At 36.3% G+C, this 27,504-nt stretch overlaps 1 protein-coding gene across 3 annotated transcripts; it reads right to left on the reverse strand.

Moving 5' to 3' along the window:
- Positions 1-2,816: 2,816 nt before the first annotated feature.
- Positions 2,817-15,398, reverse strand: LOC115709162 (uncharacterized). 3 transcript variants are annotated; one of them, XM_030637202.2, is made up of 10 exons: positions 14,945-15,398; positions 14,299-14,505; positions 13,891-14,125; positions 13,250-13,422; positions 6,300-6,442; positions 5,616-5,793; positions 4,898-5,474; positions 4,377-4,489; positions 3,589-3,832; positions 2,817-3,374 (listed from the first exon to the last, which is right to left on the reverse strand). In XM_030637202.2, exons 2-10 carry the CDS (start codon positions 14,487-14,489, stop codon positions 3,147-3,149), a joined length of 2,082 nt encoding a protein of 693 aa, XP_030493062.2. In that variant the 5' UTR covers positions 14,490-14,505; positions 14,945-15,398; the 3' UTR covers positions 2,817-3,146. The 3 variants fall into 3 exon arrangements, with proteins under 3 accessions (XP_030493062.2, XP_030493061.2, XP_030493063.2); XM_030637201.2 differs by having other exon boundaries at positions 15,034-15,334; XM_030637203.2 differs by lacking the exon at positions 14,945-15,398 and having other exon boundaries at positions 13,891-14,142; positions 14,299-14,438.
- Between the last annotated feature and the right edge of the window lie 12,106 nt (positions 15,399-27,504).

Here is a 27,504-nt window from a genome sequence, read left to right on the forward strand (position 1 = left end):
CCGTGTTCCCAAAATGTACGTATCACCCTGACCCAAAAGTAGGCTTAACTAACAAATCAAAGAACACGAATAGCCTCTTGAGATTGAGCCTAATCATAACAGGATTAAGATCATTTGATCTAGGATCAACTAGGCGATATTGACTTGAATAGATATTACGGTAAGTTTAATAAATCTAAGTCAAAGTTCAATATTGGTCCCTTCCCATGCATACTCCATGCATCCAACCTGAGCTTTACTTTAACCAATGCTCTGGAAAGAACATAGCATTTCTCCAAATGCAAGTAAACTCTGTTGTAGATTATCATATCAGTAAAATCCTGTGTCTGATAAATCTAGGAAACTTTATTCACATAATCATGTTTACTTTCCAAAGTGTTGACAACACAATAAACTGGATCAAGTATGTGAAAAGGGTTTCAGATGAATTCATACATTATGTACATATAATCATGAAATAAATCATGTGAACCTTGCAACATTAAATGTTATTTCTGATCTAAATTAATAAGTAAATCTGATTATATTGAAATGAGTTTTATTTAGGGCATAAAACCCAACACTAATACCTATAGAAAGAGAGACAGAACAAATAGTAGACATTAATAGAGAAAGAAAAAGAAATAGTAGAAATACAACAAAAAATTAGATTGACAAAGTTAACAGGAAAACCCATATGACTCATAACTGACTTGACAAAAAACCATTCAACCTATCAAAAGCCTAAGACATATCAAATTTAAGGCAACCCAAACCTTCCTACCATTCCTTTTATTATTGATAGCATGAATAAATTAATAATAAGAATGTTATTAAAAATAGCATGATCCGACAAAAAACACTTCGACAATTTGAAATTAGAGAGATACGGACATGCTTTAATCTATTAACAATCACCTTAGAAATAATTTTATAAATAGTGGAACATAAACTAATGGGTCTAAAATCTCTAAGATGAACATCATTAAATTTTTAGGAATAAGAACTATAAGTGTTTTGTTAATATAGGAAATGTCACTATTACTATTAAGAATATCAATGATAGCATTAGTAAATTCATTTCCAATAGTCTCCCAATTTTTCTACCCTAACCTCATCAATAGTAGAGTTCTTATCAAAAAAGATATTAACAGGGATTGTAATTTTGCCGCTCATAATGTGCCTAAGTACGCGTTTACCCACAAGAGGTGTGGGGTTATCCCGTTAAACTCCATTTCGACAAATATTTTGTATAACAACCGTGAGGTCTAACCGGTTTATTTATCAGAGTACGCTATTTATTCAAAGAGAGAGAGAGAGAGAGAGAGAGAGAGAGAGAGAGAGAGAGAGAGAGAGAGAGAGAGAGAGAGAGAGAGAGAGAGAGAGAGAGAGAGAGAGAGACTACTATGGTCAACACCTTAAAAAGTAAACAAATCAGAGAAAAACATCACAAACATTACTTGTAGCATCAAGAGAAGAGAGAAACTGACCATTAACTCAAGCTTCCTAATGAAATTATTTTTGGGGAATTACCTCATATACTATTTTTTTAATTTTTTTTTTTAAAAAAAATTACGGTTTGGATTATTAATGTAGTTGCGGCACTAGTTGCAATAGGAGTTTTTATACGATTTTTTATTGCAATTTAAGTTGCAGCGCTAGTTGCAATAAGAATTTCTATATAGAATTCCATAAAAATACAAAAAAAAAAAAAAAAATTGTTTTGAAATGTAAAAGTGAAAAAGTCCCATTATTTTTATATCTAGAGCTAACTTTTTCATGATTTTTTTTTTTTTTTTTTTTTTGGTATTTTATCACCAACCTTCAACAAGTTTACTATAGATCTTTGATGCCAATAAGTTTTATTTTTCTAAAGCACAACATCAAGTTGGGATTGAAGGTTCTTCTAATTAATAAGATCAACATAATTCAGATAAATTTTAAATTGATAACCATCAAGCTTATCTTGAATAGAATTTATTTGGGAAATTTATATGGTATACTAACTTTTGCCATTTTTGAACAAAAATACTGCTAGATTGTATTTTTTACTTTTAACTGTATTTTTTTATAAGTTTTATACTGCAGTGTACTGTGTTAAGTTTTCACTGTTGTTCTACAAGTGTTTTTTAGTTGTTCTATTGTTGTTTTGAGTTGTTCTGCTTTGTATTTTACTGGTGTTTTATAAAAACACAGTATTTTTGAAAAAATTTCCGTCTGACAGTATTTTTATAAAAGTTAACTCAAATTCCAGTATTTTAGTAAGTTTCCCATTATTTTGGATTTGAAAGCCCAAAGAGAATTATTGTTCCAATTTTTTAAACTATTAGTAATAGAATTCTGCAAAGATAAAAAAAAATACTTAATACTATCTCTATTAGAAATGTCTCTACAGGCAAAAGAACATGTATCCTTAACCACATCATAAAAAGAAGCATCATCAAGTCAATGATTTTCGAACGTAAACTTGTATTTCCTTTTGAGATTAACAGCAGAAAGGGTATCATCAGATAAAATAAGTTTAATAGATATCAATTATCATTGTCAACACATCAGCTAAGTTATTCAAAAGTGTGCTTGTTATTCAAAAAAAAAAAAAAAACTCACCAATATAACATAAAGGATTCGAGAAATGTATCATAAGAAAGTTATTAAATTTATTTATAGTAGTATAACAAGGAGGAGCATCACTATATTTATTATACGAAGTTAATTAAGCATTAAAGTCACCAATAATAGCCCAAAGAGCTTGAGGAGCAAAATCAAAAATTCTATCTAAAAGTTTCCAAGTATCAACACGATTATTAAGACTAAGAGAACTATAAAAACAGGTAAAATATCAAATATCATCAAATATTAGTTAATAATACTAATATTTACATCATTTTAATCCAACTTCGGCTGTTCGGCCATTAATTCATATTCACATGTGTCAAGTGACAAGTGCCAAGAAAATGAAAGTGAATATAATTTAGTTCTCTCTCTCTCTGAGAATTGCCTAAAAGAACAGGAAAATTAATTAAGGCGAAACTCATTTTTCATCTTACTTTCTTATTTGTTGTATATTCAGATTTGTCTTGCATTGTTGACATTTACACTCCCACAAATATGAGGAATAAACTCACTAAATAAACATTCATATATACAAATATCAAAACCTACGAGGATCATTTCCTCTTTCTATCTTCCTTTTCTATCTCAAGAAGAACAGGGGCTGCCGGAATGCTGAACCACCATTCCCGCAATCTTCTCATCCATCTCTCTGTGCTTGCCTTCCTTGGTGGTGAATACCTTGTAAATGCCTCCAAAAACAGGAACAAAATAACGTACTTACTTGGCAGCAAGGCAAAAACCAAAGCCACTAACACAAGCGCTATCGCAAATTTCTCGCTGGCCTGATCATTACCAAAAACAAGTCTAACAAATTAAGAGGCTGAAATGGAACAAATATCAACATGTAAAGCATCTCAATAGTTACTATCAATTTCGTTTGGGTGATTTATTTTTTCTACTTTGCCTTATTTCAGTATGTTTCATTCCTGGGTTCCAAAGAGCGTAATAATATACAAATGAAAAGTACAAGGACATGGAAAAGGAAAGAAGGAAGACCTGAGGGAAAATCACCAGCAACAAAGCACGTAGCTTCAGGAGGACTACGTTTCCATCCTGGATGAACTCTTCCGCTTGTGAAATTGCATTTTGGACGGCTAAAAGCTGCTCCACTGTATTCATTGGTGGGGGAGCTAACACCTTTACCTCATCAACAGGATTCTCTTGGCTAAAAATTCTTGTCAACACCATAAAGATCGCTGTAAAGATGAGCATCAGTGCAACGGTGTAACCTAGCCACTGCCTGAAATGAACAATTTAAATAAGACTAGTGTGCAAAACCAGAATAGTACTATAAACAACAGAAATCCAAAAAAGTAATCCGGGGCAACAGTCTCAGGCGCATACAACCATTCTAAAGTAATATCTTTCTCCGTGCACTAATAAATCTAAGTTTTGTTTCTTTAATAAATCTAAGTTGTCATGGTAGTAATAGTACAAATATGGAAATACAAATAAGAGGATTATCATATTACTACATGTGTCAGGTAATCTAAAGTTTTCTTCTCTTCCCTTGCCCAAACAGATTTTATTACACTTTGTCTTGGAACCACGTCACTATTTCTTCTAATGTCTCTAAACTGCCTTCTATTAAACAAGATACCCCTCTCATTACTTTGGTACTTAGTCTGTTCATTCTTAATAATTAGAATGACTCAAGATGAGACAAATAAAAAATATTTGTTGTACTAGGTTGTTGACGTCACAATTCAGCCTCATTTCATTAGATACATCACAACAAATGCATGATGAAATTAATGAATGAGAGTTTCAAGTACGGATTGTACCTGAAAATGATATATGTAAGAAGGGAACAGAATCCCAAGGACCTGAGGGGATCCTCCCAATACACCAAGGAATGAAGGCACTTTCCCAATTCCATCATTGGAAAGAGTAATTCCTGCAAGCATTTATTTAGAAATTTTAGAAGTAGACAAAAACAGGACAGGACTCCTCATAATTTGAGAGACAGAAATGAGTTACTCACTAAAATGAGAATTTAACAAACTATTTAATAATTTATGTACTTACTACTTATTCTTTCACGTTACTCTCACAATAGAAAGAATAATCTGAAAACGTTATAAATTATTTTTATTTTCAGAGAGATTTTTTGTGGTCACTTCCCATCTACATGAGACCAACCAAGTTCCTGTTGTCAGTGCATTGTTTAAATAAACCAAAGCCTTAAAACAAGGAGCAGGATATGGTGGGGAAGAAACATGGAACGGGCAACTAGTTGGAAGCTAAAGTGACAAAAAGGAAATGAGAAACACAGCCCACAACGCCATTATTCATCTGAAATTACCTTCATCACTGCCAAATTCGTATCAATTCCCTCAACTTTTACTCCATCAATTGTTTGTTGTGCTACTACAACCTTTTCATAATCATTTTTAGATTCCTTGACTGCTCTTTCCAATGATGTCATCTCTCCCACAGTTATCTCCCCAACAACAAGACCATCTTCATTGGGATTGTTCGAGTTTGTGTTGAAAACAAAGCCCAAGTTAGAAACCATGTCTAAAGCTGAGATTGAATACATACCACTTCCAGACTGAGACTTATAACAATCTATTTCTTTTAAACTTGACATATTTGCCAGGTTTTCTAGTATCAAGTCTCCCCCTGGAAGTTGGTCGCAAAGATTAAACATAAGAAGCGATTCATAACGTAGAGGGAGCGCAGAACTAATTTCTTGAATGGCTTGTAATCGCAGAATACCAAGCACAGCTTTTGAAACTGCTTCATCCTGTTTAACTCCCTTGATCTCGAACTTATTTATAAATCTGTGGACATATAAAATCTCTCTGATGATTGCTAACCAATAATCCCTACGTGTATGGCCTTTCAGCTCAGGAAACTCTATTACAACAGGTTCTGATCTACATAAGAGAATAAGAGCACAAGTTCATTCCCAAGAAATCAGAGGACTAATGACAGACGAAAAGAAAAGGAAAATTTCAGAAAGCTACTAAACAAAATATTACATCAAGCTCAAGTGAAAAGGCAAGCAGATAACTTACAATGAAATAGATTTATAGAATACAGCCTTATCGAAAAGTCGAGTACCCCATGGTCCAGTCAACTCAGGTTTAACAATCTGTTTTAAATCATCCGATAAATCATATCGCTTTGCTTTGTCATAGGATACAACCCGGAGAGCTTCAAAGTAAAGTGCATGGTCTGTCAGAGTTAAACGCCCTGATTGTAAGCAAGAATACGTAAGCAAAAAATTGTCAGTCAACTAGTGAAATATACCCATAACCATTGTGACACTAGCAACACCTCATGTTCAATAAAAAAAGTTATGCAGCACAAAAATGGAGTCTTGATGTTGAGAATTTTCTTGTTCGAAGCTCTTTCAACTGAAATTATTTGTTTTCTTCTCATTGGAAACATCATAAATTATTGATGAAAGCATAAGCACATACAGATGTATGAAAATGAGGGTTCTTTAGAAAAGCCAGTAAATCAACAACATACCCAATCAAATTAAAAAAAAGAGCTAATAATATCCTTCAAAAATTAATGAGGAAAACAACAATAGAAATTGAAGAAGATGATGTGTAATAACTTAAATATATCTTACTTTAATATTCATGCTCAATTCAAACAAGGCCGGCTTCAATAGATTAGAAAACAATCTAAACAAAGTTTAGGTACAATTGAAAACAATTTACAGATATCAATAACCCCCATTTACCTACCAGGCCATGTAGAAATTCCTACATGCTCTAGAACAGGTTGAGTAGTAACTGCTCCTTCCATTTCCAGAATTTTCTCTCCTTTTGATGACCGAATTACAGAAAGAAGGGATGAGTCTGATTGTGTCCTCATTTTCCTTATTGCTCTGTAAGATAAATAATTCAAATTGACTAGAACCAAGTTCATAACTCCAAGCACAATACATTTATCTTCTACCACCTTAAGATAATATGTGCAATGCCATTGAAATAAAATTATAGAAAACTAACATGCTACAACCACAAAAGTTTCCATATTCTTAATGTCATAGTGTGATTCAAAATGGCAACGAGCTCTCTCACACATACTGAAGCAGATAGAAAGGAGAGAAATGGGAAGGAACCAACAAAGACAGGTTTAAATGTCACCATAAGTATTACTTTCATTTATTAAAACCTTCTTAGGATTTGTTTGTTATTAGTTGACAAAATATAATCAAACAAAATCTGTTGAAAGGAAATGAAAATTAAAAGGGAAAAAGAACCACCGTGAAATCCTAATATCCTTTTTCAGTAGAACAATTTCTAACCAAACTGACAGAGGTTCATAAACATTGTGTGCTCCCTTCTTATGCGCGTGTGTTTGTTTCTTCTTCCTCTTCAACCAATTTAATATTTTATGTATTTTTTGGTGTGTGTTCAAGAGAGACAAAAATAAACTCCTATAAACGAGTCTCGTTTGTACAAGAGACTCCTTTTTCCATGCGATTCGTTGATCCACTCTTAAATTATTAAAAGATGTACGTATTCTTTACTCTACTACTTTCTCCCACCAAGTAACACGAATTCTGCACATAGACTTCAGTACATTCTAGACCGATAGTCCTGTTATCCGTATTTTCGAAGTAAAGACATGTGGCAAAAGATAGGAGATGATGATCCAAGCAATTATCGTCTAAGTCTCTTTGGTCGCGGGATGTTGCGAAAATACTTAGCTAGCTTAGAAGAGGCTTAGAACAAGGGAAGGTTTATCACCTTGCAACTAGACAAAGCAACCGTCCACGACCCGAAAATTTTCTTAGCCTTCCGAGATTCGAAGAAGATTAAATCCATTACGTCTCCAGGAAGATACCTGGGAGCTATCTAAAGAGTCTAAGAGGAATGCAGGAAGCCTACTACGAAATGGAAATCAGACGTCTCTCTCGGTGTGTTTACCTTTTTGGCACAGGATCAGATCTTGTCTCTTGTGTGTGCGCACCTCTTCTGAACACCCCCATTTTGTCCGACAGCTCCTCTGAGCACTTTGTCTATCAGGCGTGATCTTTATCCGACACGTGTCCTGCAACAACAATGGTCCCAGTTGTACGAAATCGTCGCTCCACGAGAAGAAACCTTGTAAGGGGCCCAATATTCATGCATATAATGTATTTTATCCCAAAAGTAGGCAGCCTTTTGACAAAACTCTAAACGGGTCACGAGCATGCCCGGACACAAACTTTAGCCATTATAAACCCCTTCATTTCTTCATAAGGGGGAATCGAAAAAAAATAGTCGAACCTCTGCCAAAATATCCTCTAAGCTTTCTTCTTTTAGAAACCTAGAGAGACAGAGTTAAGGCTTTATGTGTAAATATCACTTGTACTACATTTGAAAAGCCTATAAGGCTAGTATACTGACTCATGGACTAGGGATAATTAACGCTCAAACCACGTAAAAATCCTTCGTCGTAATTACTTGTCAATTATTTAATTTCCAAAACTTACATTTAATTAATTTCCGAAAATTTCAGAAAATATTTTGGTGTTTTTATTGAGAGCTGAGGATCTCTGCCAACTGGAAAAAGGAGAGTAAAATATGCTATAGTTGTTGTAGACAACTTCAACTGGGTAGAAGCGAAACCTATGAACACGGTCACCTCCAAAGAGGCCTTGGACTTTGTCATCAAAAACATCGTGTGCCGTTTCAGACTTCCACAAAAGATTGTCTCAGATAATGGGAAGCAATTTGACAGCGTGCATTTTACGAATTTCTGTCTCCAATACGGAATTATTAAAAGCTTCTCAGTCGTGGCCAGACCACAGGCTAATGGCCAAATGGAAGCCGTAAACAAGATTTTGAAAACTACGTTGAAGAAAAAACTTCAAGTTGACAAAGCCCACTGGCCAGAGGAGCTTTCGAGAGTCCTTTGGGCGTATAGAACGACAGAAAGAACTTCAAGGGGGCACACGCCGTACTCGATGGCTTATGATCAGAGTTGCTGGCCACTACCCACTTCTCCGTTGTCAACTCGCAGATGTTGTTCGAAGTCTGGTCAATTATCTCCGAGGCAAAAGGCACCACATCGCCTCCAACCTTGGGTGCCAAGAACTCACTCAAGGCGGCGCAATCCACAATCGGCTCGAGACCTCTTCTGCATCCTCCATCAGCTATCTCCGCTTGCCTCTTCGATTGGAGCAACGTAGATTGTCTTTGGACATCTGTCATCTCCTCGTGGTGCCTCGTTAGGTAGAGATTGACTTCCTCTTCCTTCTACAGAACGTCCACTTTGAGCACCTTGGGACGCAAGGCCAGTCAAAATTAAGAGGAGGAATATATGGGAGAGGAATGGGAGTTTGCTTCTGCTGCTGATGCTTTTGAGGTTGTAACGGTTGTTGTTTTTGTCGTGGGGATTTTTGGATTTGCTGCTGGGTTTGTGGCTGTAGCTGTTGAGGTTGTGGTTGTGGTCGTTGTTGCTGTTGTGGTGGTGGTTGCAGGGGTTGTGGTTGTTGTTGTTGTTGTTGTTTTTGTTGTTATTGTACTTGTTGTTGTTTTTGTTGTAATTGTATTTGTTGGGTGTGCTGCTGTTGTTGTTGCGGTGGTGACTTTTGTTGGTGTTGTTGTTCTTGCTACTGGCCTAATCGTTGCTAGGTTTGGGCCCGCCTCAAATCTCCCTCCACTCCGGGAGACTGGTAGGAATTTTCCTAACAAATTAAATGGTAACAAAGAAGACAGAGTAGATTGTAGATGAAAATTGATTGTATTACTTATCCCAAAGTTCGAGAGCTGGGTTTTCTCTCCAAACTGTCATAAAACCTGTACAAAATATCCACCCCTTTCTCAACACACACCCACACTTTATTCAAACTAAAACCGAGTGTAGGACAACTCACCCACACCCTAACAAAATCTCTTAACTAACTCTTTGCCAGCTCACTCCTTTCTATCTCATGTAATATTCTTCACAGTAGTTTTCTTGGGCCTGCAAGCGTAAACAAAAGTAATAGGTGGCCTATCAGAGACCTTTGCCTCATTTCTACCCCCTTTGCCTTCTTAGCCTCCGGCTCCGAGCTAGGAGGAAGGGAGCGTTTGTTGGCAAGCGACCTTCTCAAGAAAGCCGAAGCCTTCCCCGTTTTCATCTGACCAAACGGTGGCCTCCGTACCACCTTGAGGTACCTTGGGAGCAGGCATCCCGGACGAAACCTTGCCTGGAGCTAGATGAAGTTGCTGGATAGGCTGAACTTCAAGGTTTTCATCATTAGTTAGGGCTGCTTGGCTTCTGAAAGCTTCTGCCACTCCAACAGTGACTTTCTCTACTCGCAGAGCAGGTGGAGTGGCGAAAGAGGAAGGAGTATTAGGTGTCCTTGGCTTATAGACCCTTTTGGCTCTGCTTTTGCCTTTGCCTTTGCCCTTGCATTAGGCAACCTTTGAAGGCAGTTGGCCCCCTGCAGCAGCCCTGACTTCTTCATCAATTCCTTGCTTATGGAAGTCCGAGCCATAGAGGTTGTGGCAAATAAGAAAAACTCCATCAGTCACAAGTCTAAACCAGTAAAGAAAAGTCAGAAAAGAAGGATTAAAAGAAAATGCTTTTACTTGGGATTTTGAAGTCTAGCGAAAGGTTTGGAACCCTCTTCACGGGAAAGCCAGATGAGAAGAACTAGTATTCCCGGAGATCAGAGGAATGTCGAGTAATGCTGTAAGGGCAGCGAACGTCTGGATACCTTTCCAGCCTATAGAATCCAACTTTACGCTTGTTGGCGCACATTGGTTGAGGCTTAACGGCGTAGCAGTATAGAATCTCTTCCGGACTTGGCATTCGAATATCTGCATTTTGCATAAAAATACCACCTTGACAATAGCTTGTAGGAGGGTGAAATAAGTTGAAAGTTCCAATCTTTGCGCAGTTTTTCGCAAAGTAAGTCCTCAGAGGTAGATGTGCCCCACTTCAGATATGAACCCAGCTGCAGACACTGAACCCGTCTGTGCTTCGAGAAGCATATTGCCCAGCGAACGACAGTCTGTTCCAGACCAATCCTGGGATATTGCGGACTCCTCCAGCAGAAGACAGATTCTCTAGCATGTCGTATGCTCGAAACTAGTTGACGTTTTGGTCCATCTCCTAAATGGACGAGTTGTATACTACATGAGCTAGAGGTGGAGCCTCTGCCTTCTCTTACTTTCAGTTCGAATCAACTTTCGACAAAGTATCTTTTTGGGGCTCCTCAGCCGAAGCCCTAACCTTGGTCTCCTCGAGGTTCATGACCTTGAGGTGGAATTCATCGTCGAGGTTGGCCACTGGAAAAGAAGAGAACAACCTAAGCAATTAAATACACTAGATCTTAAGGACAACGAGGGTATTGGGGAAGGTCTCCCCAAAAATTTCTTGGAAAGGTCCCCTCCTGCGGACCCATTACCCAGAAGCATGACCCTCACAGAACAATACCTCCAAGTACTGAGTCGGGAACCCACAAAGAATTACTAAAAAATAATGAACTTGAACACAACCTCATTCGACGCCCTAATAGCTCTTAGAGAAGATCTAGAATCTAACCAAATTCAAAACTCATCTACACAGACAAGAAATTACCAAGCTACTGTGCCTGGAAAAAGTAACATGCATTGGCAGTTTAACAGGCTTATAATCATCAGACTGCCCAATAATGCCTACTCTATCATGCTAACACTCATGTACGAACATGTAAACTATCAAATTGATACTCAAGTCTAAATTCCAATCGCAATACAATGTAAAAAGAAAAGGAGGGGCGAAGATTTGAAAAAACTTACTTGTGGTATGACACAGGGATGAAGGAGGAAAACAGTAATTAGCCTTGAAATCGAGAGCCCAGCGAAGGACTGGGTCACAGCCTGCTTGAACGCCGATGATCTCAAGCGACTGGAGATGGCTCACAAACAGGTTCAGAGGCGGTGCTTCTGGAAATTCCCTCACTCGAATTCGCAGTAAACGGTAGATGACAACGTCGCAGAGTTCACTCATTCACCAAAGAATGAGACTTGGCTTTATGGGATTTTTTCTTTACAATTCTTCTTCTTTGGTAAAGAGAAGGCTATTGCTCAAAAGCTCGAAGATGCTAAAAAGAAGAACACTAGCCGTTTCACACCTACTTATAGTGAAAGATGTTGATCCACGTGATTCAAAATCAAAGGCCAGGATTGTCTCGGCAAAAAACACAAAAGTGATCCAACGGATGGGTAGTTAAAAAGACTGCTTTTAATCCCATTTAGTGGAATCGAGGTATTTTTCATCATATTTATTCGCCTCGGGCCCTACATTCACATCTAATAGTCATTAAATCATAACTCTGCCCCATTTCGTTTCTCTAAAACAAACACGCCCCCTTTGAGTGTATGGCATTCACGGATCCAAAGGTTGGGCGACACATGCGCACTTCCAGTTGTTTATCACCAAAGTTCTTGACTCATCAATTGCCAAATGCCAGATGAAAAGAAACGATTCCACATCTTTAAAATTGCCCCTGTGTCCAAGTGTCCCATGATGATCCGGAAGGAGACTGCAAGCTTCCGCCACTCGAGAGTTCCAGAAGCTTTAGGGTAAATGTTATCCATGTTTTCGGAGTAAACACACATGGCAAAAGATAGGAGGTGATTGTCTAAGCAATTATCGTCTAAGTCTCTTTGATTGCGGAAGGTTGCGGAAATACTTAGCTAGCCTGGAAGAGGCCTAGGTCTAGGGAAGGTTTATCACCTCGTCACAAGACCAAGCAACCGTCCAGGACCCGGAAGTTTTCTCAACCTTCCGAGACCCAAAGAAGATTAAATCCATTAAGTCTACAGGAAGATACTTGGGAGCTATTTGAAGAGTCTAAGACGGATATCGTATGCACAAGAAATGTTAAAAGCCTACTACGAAATGGAAATCGGATGTCTCCCTCGACGTATTTACCTTTTTAGACATAGGATCAAATCTTGTCTCCTGTGTCAGAGCATGGTAGTGTGTTTTCTGAATACCCCGTTTTGTCCAACGGCTCCTTTGAGCACTGTCTGTTAGGCGTGACCTTTACTCGACAAGTGCCCTACACCAACAGTGGTCCCAGATGTACGGAACCGTAGCTCCACGAGAAGAAACCTTCTAAGGGGCCCAATAGTCATGTATATAATGTATTTTACCCCAATAGTGGGCAGGCTTTTGACAAAACCATAAACAGGTCACGGGTATGCCCGAACCCGGACTTTAGCCTATATAAACCCTTTCATTTCTTCATAAGGGGGGATCAAAAAAAAAATAGCCGAAGCTCTGCCAAAATATCCTCTAAGCTTTCATCTTTTTCGAGAGAAACTTAGAGAGACAGAGTTAGGGCTCTATGTTGTAAACATCACGTGTAATACATTTGAAAAGCCTATAAGACCAATATACTGACTCGTGGACTAAGAATAATTAACGTCCGAACCACGTAAAAATCCTTCGTCGTAGTTACTTATCAATTATTTAATTTCCAAAGTTTACATTTAATTAGATTTCGAAAATCTCAGTAAACAATTCCCAAGCTGCTGTAATAATGATTATGCAATGGAAATAATACAAGCTGACCATTTCAAACAAGTTGAGAATTCAATTTTATACTGTTCAATTGACTTTTTCTAAGCTTTATTAGAGCAACCACATAATTAAATGAGTAAAGTAACAAAGTAGGCATGATATGATGTGGTAAATGTAATGCATATTGTAGCTGGATTACCTTTCTAGTCCACTGAGGTATTTGTCATAGATGGAAAACTGAAGTCGCCCACAAGTTGATGTTGTAAGCACCTCAAAAAGATTTTCACTAATGATTACATTTGCAATAACAGGAACTGCTGGAGCAATTCTAGAGAAAGCTTCTATCCCAACTGAAATGTCCTCATCTAATTTCTGCAATAAAGATGACCAGAGTGACTATCTACAAACTACATGGAAAACCATAAAGACTAAACCTTGGACTATTTTACAAATGTGGAATAAAGGACCCATTTAAGCGAGTCTACGACCTATAATAAGGTATGAAAAGAAAAGTACTTCTATAGTTAGCTTTTACTTTATGGAAATGTTAATGACAATGAAAGAGTTTCACGTTTGCGGATGCTAACCTACTAAGTATTACAGCAGCAATATGCATTTGAGTCTAGGACAATTGAACTCTATATCTATACAACTCGGAATAGGAAAGTAACCTTCAAAGGTCTATACTACTGGGTTTTCAAATTATTGAACTCTCTCTCTATACAACTCGGAATAGGAAAGTAACCTTCAAGGGTCATCAGTAAGATTCCTGTTTAATTGTATCTACACATTCATAAGAATTTTATTGTCAACTCTACAAAACCCAGGCCAAAAACATACATCAACTGAAGGTTTGCTGTCGGCAGCTGGAGCCTCCCAAGCTACCATCATGTCATATGTTAAACGTCGGAACTTCTTATCAGCCAAATGACCAGAAACTTGTGTTGACAGAGCAAGTGCCTTAAAACAACAATATTCCAAAAAGTTCCTAGCATATCGTGATGGATGCTTTACAGAATGAGATGCCTCTGCATTGAAGCTCTCTTGAAGCTCGGTTGTAGGAACAGAAAGGATTCTGCATCAGAATTATTTCTGAAAACAGTTATCATAATTTGAAGAAAGCAAAACAGCCATAACAGTAGCAAAAATGCAAGATGTATTTCTAACAAAGTTTGAAACCAGTTGATCTAGATGCTTACAAGGAAAATGCACCAAATAAATTTAGAAGACACAAACTAGTAAGCTTACTTTGAGCATCTTCGAACAACAATGTTCGCAATAGGAGAGAGCTCCGATATCCAATTCTTTCGGGCAGAAGGAGACCTTCCCATCTCCTCGAACTCCTCATTGAAAGAACTTCTGCTGCCAAGTAACCATTTAAATGATCCTTCTCTTACCAGATTCTCTAGCATATTTCTGGTTTTGCTTGACAAAGCCATCTCACGTGCAGTGCAACTGAAGAAAAAAGTATAACCAAATAAACTTGCTACAACTCTACATTTCTTAAACTTTAACTTAACAGACACCACAATCAACATCAACCCATGGATTAATCACTAATTCCCTTATGATTCATTCACAAAAATCAAGTTGAGCGTTCAATTCCACAAACATAGATTTCACCGCTAGTATCCCCTCCTATAGTTATAGTACCTAACTTCTTCACCACTTAAATACTAAAATTAAATACGGATTACCTAATAGAACACCATTCAACTAACATTAACCAAATCTGACAGATCATGCCCCAAAATTGCTTTCAACTAAAAACCCAAAACCCCAAACACTTTACCCGAAACAAAATCGCGATCGTCCCAAGCTCAAAGTCCTGGAACAAAATTATTTAAAAGTTCAATACTGACAGCTATATGAACCTCCAATACAGTAAACTTACCAGAAAATTGCCAACTCAGACCGACTCCATCCCCATTAATCTCATAAACCTCAAAATTCTCCGATACTGAAACATTTTACAAAACCCACCTCGGATTACATGCTTCGAAGCAATATCTACAAACCCACTTGGCCGATCATAGAAATTCGTAGGATTCATATAGTTCCAATCGAAACTAGAACTCGGTTGGCGCAGACATTTATTATCGTCTTTATTGGGTTTTTATTATTATTATATATTATAAGATAAGATATAATAGAATAGAGAGACAAGCAAACATCACCAGAGTATTGGATAAGCTCATCAGAATCAAAATCTTTTCGGAAGAAAAGTAAGGGAAAGTAACCGTATGTTGTTTCGAAGTATTAATTATTTTTAGGGGGTTTTATAACCAGAACACAAATAAAAATAAAATACTTTTTATTTCTGTTTTTAGTAAATAATTTGTGCAAGTAAGACATTTGGTAGACCGTTATGGAAACATCCAATATCCTAGTTATTTTGCTAAATCAAATATTAATTAGATAAGGTTAGTGGGTTTTCCTCATTATTTTTGTTTTTAGTTTCATCATCACTATTATTATTTTTAAATATATATAGATAGAAGGGGATGAAGATCATTTCACCGGGAATGGGAGCCCCGCGATTCTAATATTGGAGCATTGCCACATGGTGATGGTGATAATTATGGTTTTTAAATTCTTGGTCTTCTCTCTATATGCGTTATCACATGCCTGATCCAAAAGTATCTATAATCATCAGAAATCAAAATATTTTCTAATCAGTCTAGAAGAATTTTTACACGTTACCTTAGATAAAAATTGGTGACAGATATCTTCTTCTCAGCACCGGAGGTAAAGTTCATTCGGCATTCTTTTATTTTGTTCTCTCTATAATAAGATTAGAGTTAAGTTCTCTTTAGTCTTTTTGTCATTTTTTTCATCAATGAAATCGTGTAGGTTTGTTCTGTTATAATCAATGTCAAAATATATGAAGAAAATCTTTCAAGTTTTATATGGTGTTGTTTTCTTATAAGATCTACCATCAATTTTTTTCTTTTGCATTTTAATTTTGTATATTTTGTTTTTATTTTTATTATTTTCTTGTATAATCTTGTTTTGATAGTTGTAAGAGGAAAGAGTACGGAGGAAACTATGAAGTTTTCTTCAAAGAATTTGTTGTCCGAAAATTTCTTGTTTTGTAAAGTTGAATTGTTATAATGGGATATCTTGTAATCTTTTTGTTATTGGTTTGTTCTATATTTGCGCCATTTTTATGGCTTTGGCGCCTTACAAGGCTATAGCGCCTATTATATGGCTGGCCCCTAATTATTTAGGGTAGTTTGTTTAAAATTTTCACGGCTTCTTGTATTGAAAATATAATAAAATATTGGCACAATAAAATTGCAAAATAAACAAGTTATGCACTAGACAAATTTTACTAGTTGGAATATAAGGGTTATTTAAGTTAAGGTATGATGTAAAGAAAATTTTAAAATGATATTTTAAAAATATTTTTAAGTGAAATAAGGTTTAAGGAAGATTAAGTTTAAACGATAATAGCTTTTTAGGAATTATTAGCAAAAAGGAAAAGTGATGGAATTTAGTATTCAGATTCTAATATTATTATTTAAAATTAATCAAGTAATTTAAAGAATAATAAATACGAAGATATTGTAATAAAAGGAGGTGGGAATACTAATTGTTGTGAATTTATTGTGTTCAAATTTTATGGAATTTGGTTTGTAATCTATAGAAAGGTATCATTATAAATGTTTTTATGGTAACTTAAAAGGATACAATTTTTGGAAATTTTACTACTTGTCTTTTGGAAATTAAAATAGGAATAATTATGTCATGATAACTAAATTGGATTATTTTAAGTAATTTCAATTCAATATAGATTGATTTAATTATAATAAAGTTTTACCATAAATAAATATGTATAAAAATTGCTTTTTTGGGATAAGTACAATAAAGGAATTTGTAATATTTTAGAAATGGGGACATTAATATGGTTGATTTTGTCTATTTTGGGAAGGATTATGGAATTAATGGATCCTTAATGCTTAATAATCAAGGTTATTTTGTTTCATTAATCATTAATAATCAAGGTTATTGAAGTACATTATTCGTTGCTTACTTTATTATTGCGATAATTTTTACAGCAAACTTTTGATATCCTATGGATGGGAGCATTGTAGGATTTTTGTTATTATCAGATTACATATCAAAAATTTTAGGTTTTAGGGTCTTAGTAAGAGATAGTAATCCTAAGATGATGAAGAAGTAAAATACAAGAGTTAAGTTGCTACTAGCCAAAGGGTCTCCCTTTGGCTAGTTATAGTATTTTATATGGGGATCTAGTTTTTCAATTTTTGAGTTTTGAGTGTTTTGATCGGATTGATTATTTTCTAATAAATTTTTTTGGTTTTTTGATTTGTTTTCAGTTTATTCATATTCGTTAGCTTTGGTGACGTCTATCAACAATGGGGAGATGTATTTCAACAAGTTAGGAGCGTTGTTTGAAGATGTTATAGCTTTATTGTCTAAATTTCCGGGGGCAGTTTTGTCCCATGTGGCTCACTCTGAGAATTTAGCGGCCCATGGCTTGGCAAAGCATGCTCTGCGGTTAGACGATGAGCTATCCTGGTTCGAGGAGGTTCCAGCGCCGGTGGCGGACGTGGGCGTCGTAAATTCATGAGTGATTCTAATCACTTTGTCACAAAATAAAAAAAAAATTAATTAATTAGATAAAGATTTACATGCATACTCTCAATGTTTTATTAAATTAATTAAATGTTTCATTTTTAATTAAAATCGTAAAGAGAGAAAATTCTAAAATTGAGGCCAGAGTGTCAAAATTGTCCAATGACCCAAAGATGAGCAATCAATGTTCAAATTAAAATGTATTACAATTTCATTGTAAAATATAATACAAGAATAAGAATAATATAAGAGGTTGGTTAAATAGATGTTACAACATATGTATATATATTATATGTTAATTTAGAAATCTGGCCAACTTGCTTGTATGTATTGATGAGATGAAAGTTGGCCTAATTTTTGCGTCAAATATTTTGATGTTTTCATTGAGAACTACAACTCAAGAAGTCACTTACAAGATGGTTGCAATTCGATCTACAAGTGTGGAAAGATCTATAACAACTAGCCAGTAGACTAGGGCCACGCTAGTCACTGGAACTGGTGATGGGACTACACCTACATCTCAGATGTCAAGTGGAGGCCTCGAAACCAGCTCCACAACTCGTCCCCCAAGGCCACCAACGGCTACTGGAATGAGACCAGTGAATAGAGTCCACCTAGGGAACCGCTTGTGGAACTAGAAGAACCCGAGGAGGCCGATCCTTGGGTTGAGCAGCTTAGCCAAATAGTGGCTGACCTGCAACAACAATTATGTGATTTTCTCAATAAGGAAGATGAATTGTTCTAAAAATGGCTCATGGAGAATTTGGGAAGCTTATCGCTCTAGTCGTGGAACAACTTCCCTAAGGCGAGCTTTTAAGCTAGAAAGAGAGATACCTCGTCGGTCAACTGTCCATGTGGGAAATAACACTCAAGGGGAAACTCTCAATGCATGCAACACTTCTACCATGCCTAGTAGTTGTGCAAACACTCATTACACTACAGGTTCTTAGGCTCCTCGGAGGGAAGCAAACTTTGAGTGAGATTTTGAAAGAGCTAAAACTCAGGTGCGACAACCAATGGGTCCTCCACCTGATGTTGAGCGACCACGTGCTCCTCCTTCGCAATGTTCTCCTCGCCGGTCGAATGACACCAAGCCTCGTGACCCTACAAAGGGAAAAGACTTGCGACTGATACTGAAGGGCGTAGACCAAGACCATACTTTGAAATTAGAGGTTATGAATTTCAAAGAGTAAAGACTAACGACCCACTTCACACTCATAAGTACTTTCGAGATGATAGGGGTGAGTTATGTCGGTACTTTGCTCGCGACCCTGACAACCAGTAGTACGAGTATTTCCCTCATGTGCATGGAGAAGAATTGAACCTAAGCAATCAATTCAACTCTCTTCGCACTTGCGATCCTGTTGGAGACTATTTTGAAGGAAATAGCCACTACAATGTTCCAGACGACCGCTCCTGCAATGCTTTCTCCCATGACGATTTGGCCTTTATGCCCGAGAAGTCTCTGGTGTCGCCTTCACGACCCCGTGGTCAGGAGACAACAACCAGACCCAAATGGACTGGTGCCTTTGATCGACTTGGAAGACAAAGAGACTTGCGTGACACCTTAACCAAAAGACGGTTGGTGGAAGCGAGAGCTTCTAAAGGTGACACTTATCAGTCAATAGAAGTTCTAAATGGGACGCAAACCACCACCCACGATGTTAATAGGAAAGACTTTGAGGATCTAGTGGCCTTGGTAAAAGGAATCATGGCTACAAAGTTGTTAGAATTAGAACTAAATAGAGGGTGATGCTCGAATCTCGCAAACCGAATCAAAGCTTTGTCAACCGTCTAAATATCAAGAATCTTTCCTAGCATCAGTACACCAAATAAAAAGGCCCATTGTCCCACATTCATTACTTTGAAGTGGAAACTGATCTACAAGGAGTAAGGAATAATGTTTGGTGTAGAATTTTCCCTGTCAAGCTGACGGGCTTAGCTTAGCAATGATACCTCAAGCTTCCCCCTAGATCTATTAACTCATGGAAAGATCTAGTTGACGCATTCGACAATCAATTTGTTCCTTCACGACAGCACCAAATTGAACCCAATAATTTGGTAGATGTGAAGCAACTAGAAGATGAATCCCTTAAGGACTACATTCAACAGTTCTTAGAGGCAACATCTAAGACTAAAATGCTTAGTGAGGATGCAAGGGCAATGGCACTTGTAGCTGGACTCAAGCAGATTAGTCCTCTGTGGTTTGACCTTTGTCTAAAGTCAGTTTATACCATGAACATTTTCCTTCATAGGGCAGATGGCTTTATCAAGCTTGAGGAAGTTGTTACTCGAGCCAAGAGCTCAAATAACAAGAAGAAGAAATCGTTAGACTCCTCAACCTCTGACACTGTAACGTGGGCGCCAATGGGAAAAAAAGAGGATCGAATGGGGGTAAGAGAGCTAACAATAGAGGGAAACAAGGTAACTCCCCTGGCGGAAAGAAAGCCAAAACTAGGAACAGCCTGATTCGAGAGTACGAACTTTGTTTCACCACCTACTCAATTCTCAAAGCCCTAAGAGAGGAAATATATATGGCAACTCAGTCAACAGTGTCATACCACAAACCTTTTCCCTTCAAAGAGTTAGGGAAAAGAGACATGAATAAATTATGTTACTCTCACAACTATTACAGTCATCACATGAATGAATGTAATTAGTTGCGAGATGAGATATTAGAATTTTCGTTTAGGCAAAAGCACGCTGCTCTTCAGTGGTATATGCAACTTGAAGCTCCAGCTGGGGCAATGCACATTTGCAGCCTGCTCTTAGGATTTATACCCTAAAAGCAAGTAGTTGATGGATAATATATTCTATGATATATAATTATAAGATAAATGATACAATTATTATAATAGTATAATTAATAAATGTTTAAAAAATCCTTAATCATATGGAGAAGGTATAATCTTGTAAGGATGTACAAGAGAATTAAGATTATACGATATGAATAAAACAAGTCGGTAGTGATTAAAGTAATGGGAATCTTTAATATGGAACTGCTAAGTATAATTTACTATACACTATACTTCTAGTGTGTGTGATTTTGATTCAAATCACATATGTAGATAGACATGTAGTAAAGGTGTTGGGTATAATTTGATCATGCATGACTGAACTGATATGTAATAAATATCTTTTATTAACATGTCGTTTACCATGAAAGAGTAGTTAATATCACAATGATGATCATTAGTAAATAAGCCTGAATCTTGAGTATATATGAACTCATGTTTGTATTCATTGAGTTCTTTGATGCACTCATTAAAGTTTCTCAGGGAAAATGATTTTTACAACCTCTGTTTCAGGAGCTCAATAACATGAGTGGCTGGGAACATGTTATACAATAGTGGAATCCAAGCTTTTCTAATAGATCGAATATTAGTTTTCTTATAGTTTTAATTCTCAGAGTGCTAATAATATTGGATCCAAATCTATAATAAGTTATAGATTAACTGTTCACATTGAATTAATGGTACACAAAGAATCAAGAGATAATTAGATGGGTAAAATGGTAATTTTTACCAACTCTAATAATGAACTAATAATTGGAGGGGGAACTACTTATATTGATTATATCAATAGACTACAAGTAAGAATTCTGTAAACATAATTCTACATAGTTGAGTAATAATGGAATTAATAAATTTAATTATTATATTAATGAGATCGATAATAATCAAGTTTATTGGAGCTTCAAAATATAGGTCCATGGTCCCCGAGTCACCTCTATACAACACTGTACAAGAGAAAGTTTTATTTAATGAGTAAATTTCAAGTGACAATTAATTTCTATGAGAAATAAACCTTAAGGGCAAAATAGTAATTTGGAAAATTATTATTTTGATTAATTATGATAATTATAAATTGTATAATTAATAGTATTTAACTATTTAATTTTATTAGATGACACTATATAAATTAGTTAAATATAATATTATTCTTAAATAATAAAGAGAGAAATATATTATTTTTGAAAAATAATAATTTATTTTAATCTTTATGAAAAAAGAGATTAATGAGAATTAATCAATTATTATTTATTGACAAAATTAATAATAAGTCTTATTGATGGTAAAATTGAGAAATTATTTTTGGACCTTAAAATATGGCGCACAGATGTAGAGTGACGTATATAGGCCCATATTAATTTTATTTGATTATTTTATTGGTTAAAATAATTCAAATTAAATTAATTAATTATCTTTTAAATATTGAATTCTATGTATTATTGGATAATATATTTAATTAAAAAGATAATAATAAAATAAAGGTTTAACTGATATTTGTAAATCAGTTATTAGATGTTTACATTTGAATTTAAATTAAATTAGATATTTTTTTTTTATTTTAATAAATGATTAAATGGCTTCAGTTATAACACTATGCTGACCACAGATTTGGTCAACTAATAGTGGGGCCTTATTTATGATTGACAGTACCACATGTAAGTAATAAAAGTGTTGACCTCGAAAAGTGATCAACCGACAGCGGGGTCATGCAATTTGATGCTTGCCACGTGTGTGCACAAATAAGAATGAAAAATAATAAATAATAGGATTTGTTATAGAGGTTCGGCTCCCTTATGATAACGGGTAATGGCCTACTGCACTTTTAGTTGTATTATACCGAGGAAATTATTATCCAGATCGCTATAGGTGGGATTTGCTATAGTACCCTTAGGATTATATTATTATCAATGCCTTGCAAAAATCAAATGTCGGACATCCTAGGGTGTTGGACAGCCTTAAGGTGGCGTGTGGGAGAGAGTGAGGAAGAGAGATAGTTTATCAGACACTTGAGATCAGGTTTCTAGCTTAGAGGCAGCTTACGCACTTAGGTTTTTAGTCAGAGGTTAAGACCTTTATATAGGAAGCCTTAAACCCTAAGTTTACAATTCAAATGCATGGGAAATCGTATAGTTAGTTGGATATTTATAAAAGACCAAAATGCCTTTGATTCTAGATATTATTCAGCTATTCTGTTGGGCTTTTGGGGCCAAATTTGCAGCCCATTCATGTTGTCCATGTGCAAGAGTGTTCTGTGGGGCCTGTAGAGCATTCTTTGACCAGCCAGGCCCTTGTGCTGGCCAGTCTGGCCTTGGGCTGGCCGGCCATGGGGCTGGCAAAGGGTGGCTGGCCAGCTCCTAAGAGGGAGCTGGTCTGTCACTTGATCCCTGTTTGAGTGTGGATCTTTGTTTGCTCAAGTGCTAACTTGACCTTCCTTTTAGTGAGCTATACTACCACGTGGCACTAAATCTGTCCACGTAAGCATGCCACATCATGAGGACAAAAACTAGGATAATAAAAAGCAAGTAAAGAGAATGACACGATAATTTATAGAGATTTGGCCCCCTTGTTTAGCGGGTAATGACCTACTCCACTTTTAGTTATATTGATTCAAGAGACTATACCACACAGATTACAGGCTTTTACCTTGTAATTTCTAGTATGGCTCTCTATGAATATTACAATAGTGAAAATAATGTATGAAAGATCTCAAACAAGTAAGATGAGAAACAGACTTAGTGTCTAAGGAATGGAGGTGGCGTGTGAGAGAGAGGGCAAAAGTGCTTTAGGGCTTTCGGGACTTAGAACTTCGGTCTTTTACCATCTAGCCTAATGCTCTTTATATAGCTAGAGCTTACAAAAAGATCTAATTCAACTAGGTTAATATCCCTTAAATATAGGATATATTTCCCTTTTCAACATATATTTAACCTATAAAAATAACTGATTAGAATCCCTAAAAGTTAGGCAGATTTTAAGGTTTAAAACCCCATTTTCTAGGGTTGTTGGTGTTGTTTCATAGGTATCCTCGTGTAGTGACCCGTGTAGGGTAAAGTCTGCAAAAGTATCCATGGACTTATGCCTCTCTTTAGCATCCTTTACGTGTGCATGTCGGTCTACCCTTTACTTGGGGCTGCCAGCACATGGCATTCCTTGGCCGGTTAGGGGTGGTCCGACCAAATCCTCTTAGTTTGCCATTTTCATGTAACTTCATCCTCACTGAGTATTTGGATCCCTCATCAATAAACATGTTATACTCCACGTGGATTTTTTCTTACCTATGTGGACATGCCACATCATGTGGGCGAAATTTGGATAACTTCCCCCAAGTCCCTATGCAGATATTTGTACGAATAATGACTTTTCAACTCTTGCTCTAACTATTAAAATCTTAACCGAGTAGTTATTGTTTGATCAAATATTTTCCCTTTCATATATACACTTCATGACAAAAAATGACTTTTTTGCCAATCATTATAGGGATTTTTTTAAAAAAAATGCTGCATAGGATCCCACTTTCAAACTCTTAGAATTTTGCGTGGAAATTTTGTAAGGAGAGTAACCGCCCACTACTTCATGGAAAGAAGAGGGTATCAGAACCTATATAATGTTCATTTTATCAAACCCTCCTCTTCACTTTAATCTCTCTTTCTCTTTTTTGAATTCCGTTCAAGATTAGAAGAAAAAACCTCTTCACTTTCCTCTTGCAAGCCAATGCCTCAAGGTTCCATTCTCTTGGGTTTTTTATTTGTTTTGACGATTTGACTTTCCCATGAGCCTCTACAGTGGATGCCATTAATGATAAGTCTTAAAATCTCATTTTCTCATTGTTTCTTGAATCCTCCATTATTGAGTTCAAGTTTTTTAAATACTTGATTCTTACGTTAGATTGTAGTCTTTTTCACATTATAATCCACATGATAGTTTTTGGATACAAAATGTATGATTTCCTAATGAAAAAGATCGAATTTTGAGCTTTGTTTGGATTCTTTACTCTTTGAGTCACTAAGAACTCGTTCGATTTTTTAAAAAGCTAAATTTCTAATCCATAAAACACCCTTGTCGGCACATAGGGTTTGTGTTGGAATTTATTTTACCAGGATCTTAGATCTACTCACAAGTATGTTTATTAACATCCTAAATATGAACTTTCTAAAACGATAAATTAAACACATATAAAGTTTAAGAAACCTTACATTGGGTGCAGCGGAATATAATGACTCCTTCCGTTCAGATATCTAGCCCTTGATTCCTTTCTGTAGCAGAGCATTATCAATATCTGAACCTGGATCTCTTTCTCTGAATCCTTGATGCTGAATCTCCTTTGCTGAATGTCTTTCTTCACGATCTTCCTCACTATGATTGAGGTATCACTTGATGTGTGTGGGCACTACTCCTACACTAAAGTAATTTCGAAATTTAAAGTAAGAAGAAAGAAGAAGTGGTAGCTAAAGATAGGGAGAGAGAAGGCTCAGTTTTCTGATTCAGAAAGTGTCAGAAGAAAAGTCTAATTTTTCTGAAGCCTTCACTATCTATTTATAGCATTCCACTAGGGTTAGATTTGAATTATATGGCATTAAAATAATGAAAAAATCAACTTAAAATAGCTACAAAGGTGGCCGGCCATGCCTTTAATGGATTGGGCCTTGGGCTTTGCAATTTTGCAATTTTAACACCTTTTGTATCTGATTTTCTCAAAAATGCCAATTTCCTAATTCAAACATTTAAATGCCAATTCTAACTATTTAATAACTATAAATAATTATTAAATAATATTGTCATTTATCATATTTATTAATTGAACCATACAAAGTATCATAATTAACAAATATGCCCCTATAAACTCTTTCTTTACAATTTCGCCCTTACTTAGTGAAAATTTCACAAATAGACATAGTCTAACTTGTGAATTATAATTGATTAATCAAAACCAATTACATGAGTCTTACAAGCAATATTATCTCAACTAGTGGGGGGACCATGGGTCTATATAACCGAGCTTCCAATAAGTAGATCAAGAATTTAGCACTAAAATTCACTAACTTATTAATTCTTCGTTGAATCCACGCATAGAACTTAGAATTGCACTCTCAGTATATAGAATGCTCTATATGTTCCACCATATAGACACATCATTAGTTATCCATTGTTATAATCCTAATGTGATCAATGATCCTCTATATGAATGATCTACATTGTAAAGGGATTAAATTACCGTTACACCCTACAATGTATTTATTCCTTAAAACACTTGACCCCGTATAAATGATATTTCAGCTTATGTGAAATGAGTACTCCACCATTTATGTTCGTTTGGTCAAGCTCGAAGGAGATCATCCTTTGCTTACTATTCGCCAGATAGAAGCTATAGATTCCATGTTTATGCTAGCGCTCCCACTCAATTGCACTACCGTGTTCCCAAAATGTACGTATCACCCTGACCTAAAAGTAGGCTTAACTAACAAATCAAAGAACACGAATAGCCTTTCAAGATTGAGCCTAATCATAACAGGATTAAGAACATTTGATCTAGGATCAACTAGGCGATATTGACTTGAATAGATATTACGGTAAGTTTAATAAATCTAAGTCAAAGTTCAATATCGGTCCCTTCCGATGCATACTCCATGCATCCAACCTGAGCTTTACTTTAACCAATGTTCTGGAAAGAACATAGTATTTCTCCAAATACAAGTAAACTCTTGTTGTAGATTATCATATCAGTAAAACCCTATGTCTGATAAATCTAGGAAACTTTATTCACATAGTCATGTTTACTTTCCAATGTGTTGACGGCACAATAAACAGGATCAAGTATGTGAAAAGGGTTTCAGATGAATTTATACATTATGCACATATAATCATGAAATAAATCATGTGAACCATGCAACATTAAATGTTATTTCTGATCTATATTAATAAGTAAATCTGATTATATTGAAATGAGTTTTATTTAGGGCATAAAACCCAACAGTTTGTTTATAGCCCTGGCCAGCACATGGGGCCAATCTTGGAACCTGGCCAATTCTAGGCTTCTAGATTGGGAACCTGGCCAGTGCTTACTTTGGTCATGGGACCCTACCCGACATGTTTTTGTGTCTTGGGACCCTGGTCGACATATGGCGTTGATCCCAGCACATTGGCCAGTTTTGGCCCTCTTTTGACTATAGCAAAGACTTCCTCACGACCTTCTAAACTCGTTTAAACATCATTTAATACTTAATTCCTGTAGGAACTCTATATGGCATACTTTAGGGTGAGTCTATCTTAGTCAATTAACAAATTAAGACTCAAAGCCCATTCAACTTTTTGTACCTAGAACTTGTACTTTACTGATCTACAACTTTGTACATTTAATATTTTGCTAGTACCCTTAGGTTTAGTTGACTTGTACTTTGTCCAAGTCTTTTCATTTTGTCTGGTTGCTCACCTCCACTTGAGTCTTGTATGCAGATGAACCAGCGCAACTTTTGGGGAGGTGATAACCGAATCAACGAAGACTTACTTAGTCTTCTCTTTAAAGACCACCGTCCAACTTCTTTACCTAATTCTCCTTTTGAGAGTTCTTCGGGTAGCCCCTCGAGTGACTTTGAGTTTAGCAGCGGTTCCTCAAAACCTGAAGTCTAGCATCATTGCTGTTCAAAGAAAATAGGCACTAAATTTTACGGTCGATGACAGTTCTTCCCTAGTTCGTGGACCTACATTGTTTGGGAAGGTGTGCCCGATACATTGCCCACACGTTAGGAAACTCCATCAGTTAGAGATCTTCCTACTACAAAGACTGCGATTACTATTGCTAGACTCTTCGAACTAGTCATGGCTAGGACCAAACAGACGTGTCGTAGGGCACCCCCTTATGACCCTCACATTGTTGAGGAGGTTGAACAACCTCAAACTTATCACCCAAGGGCAAGTGAGGTTAAAGAACCTGTGGCCGAGCAGCCCATGGCTAGCCAAGATGATGAGGCTTTGACTAGAATAGATAGTGTATTTGAAGTTAAAGAGGCTATACTTGGTGTAGGGCTGGGTACTGTTGAGAGGCAATATAAGACTTGCACCGTGA

This window comes from Cannabis sativa, chromosome 3 (assembly GCF_029168945.1).
Source record: "Cannabis sativa cultivar Pink pepper isolate KNU-18-1 chromosome 3, ASM2916894v1, whole genome shotgun sequence".
NCBI lineage: Eukaryota > Viridiplantae > Streptophyta > Magnoliopsida > Rosales > Cannabaceae > Cannabis > Cannabis sativa.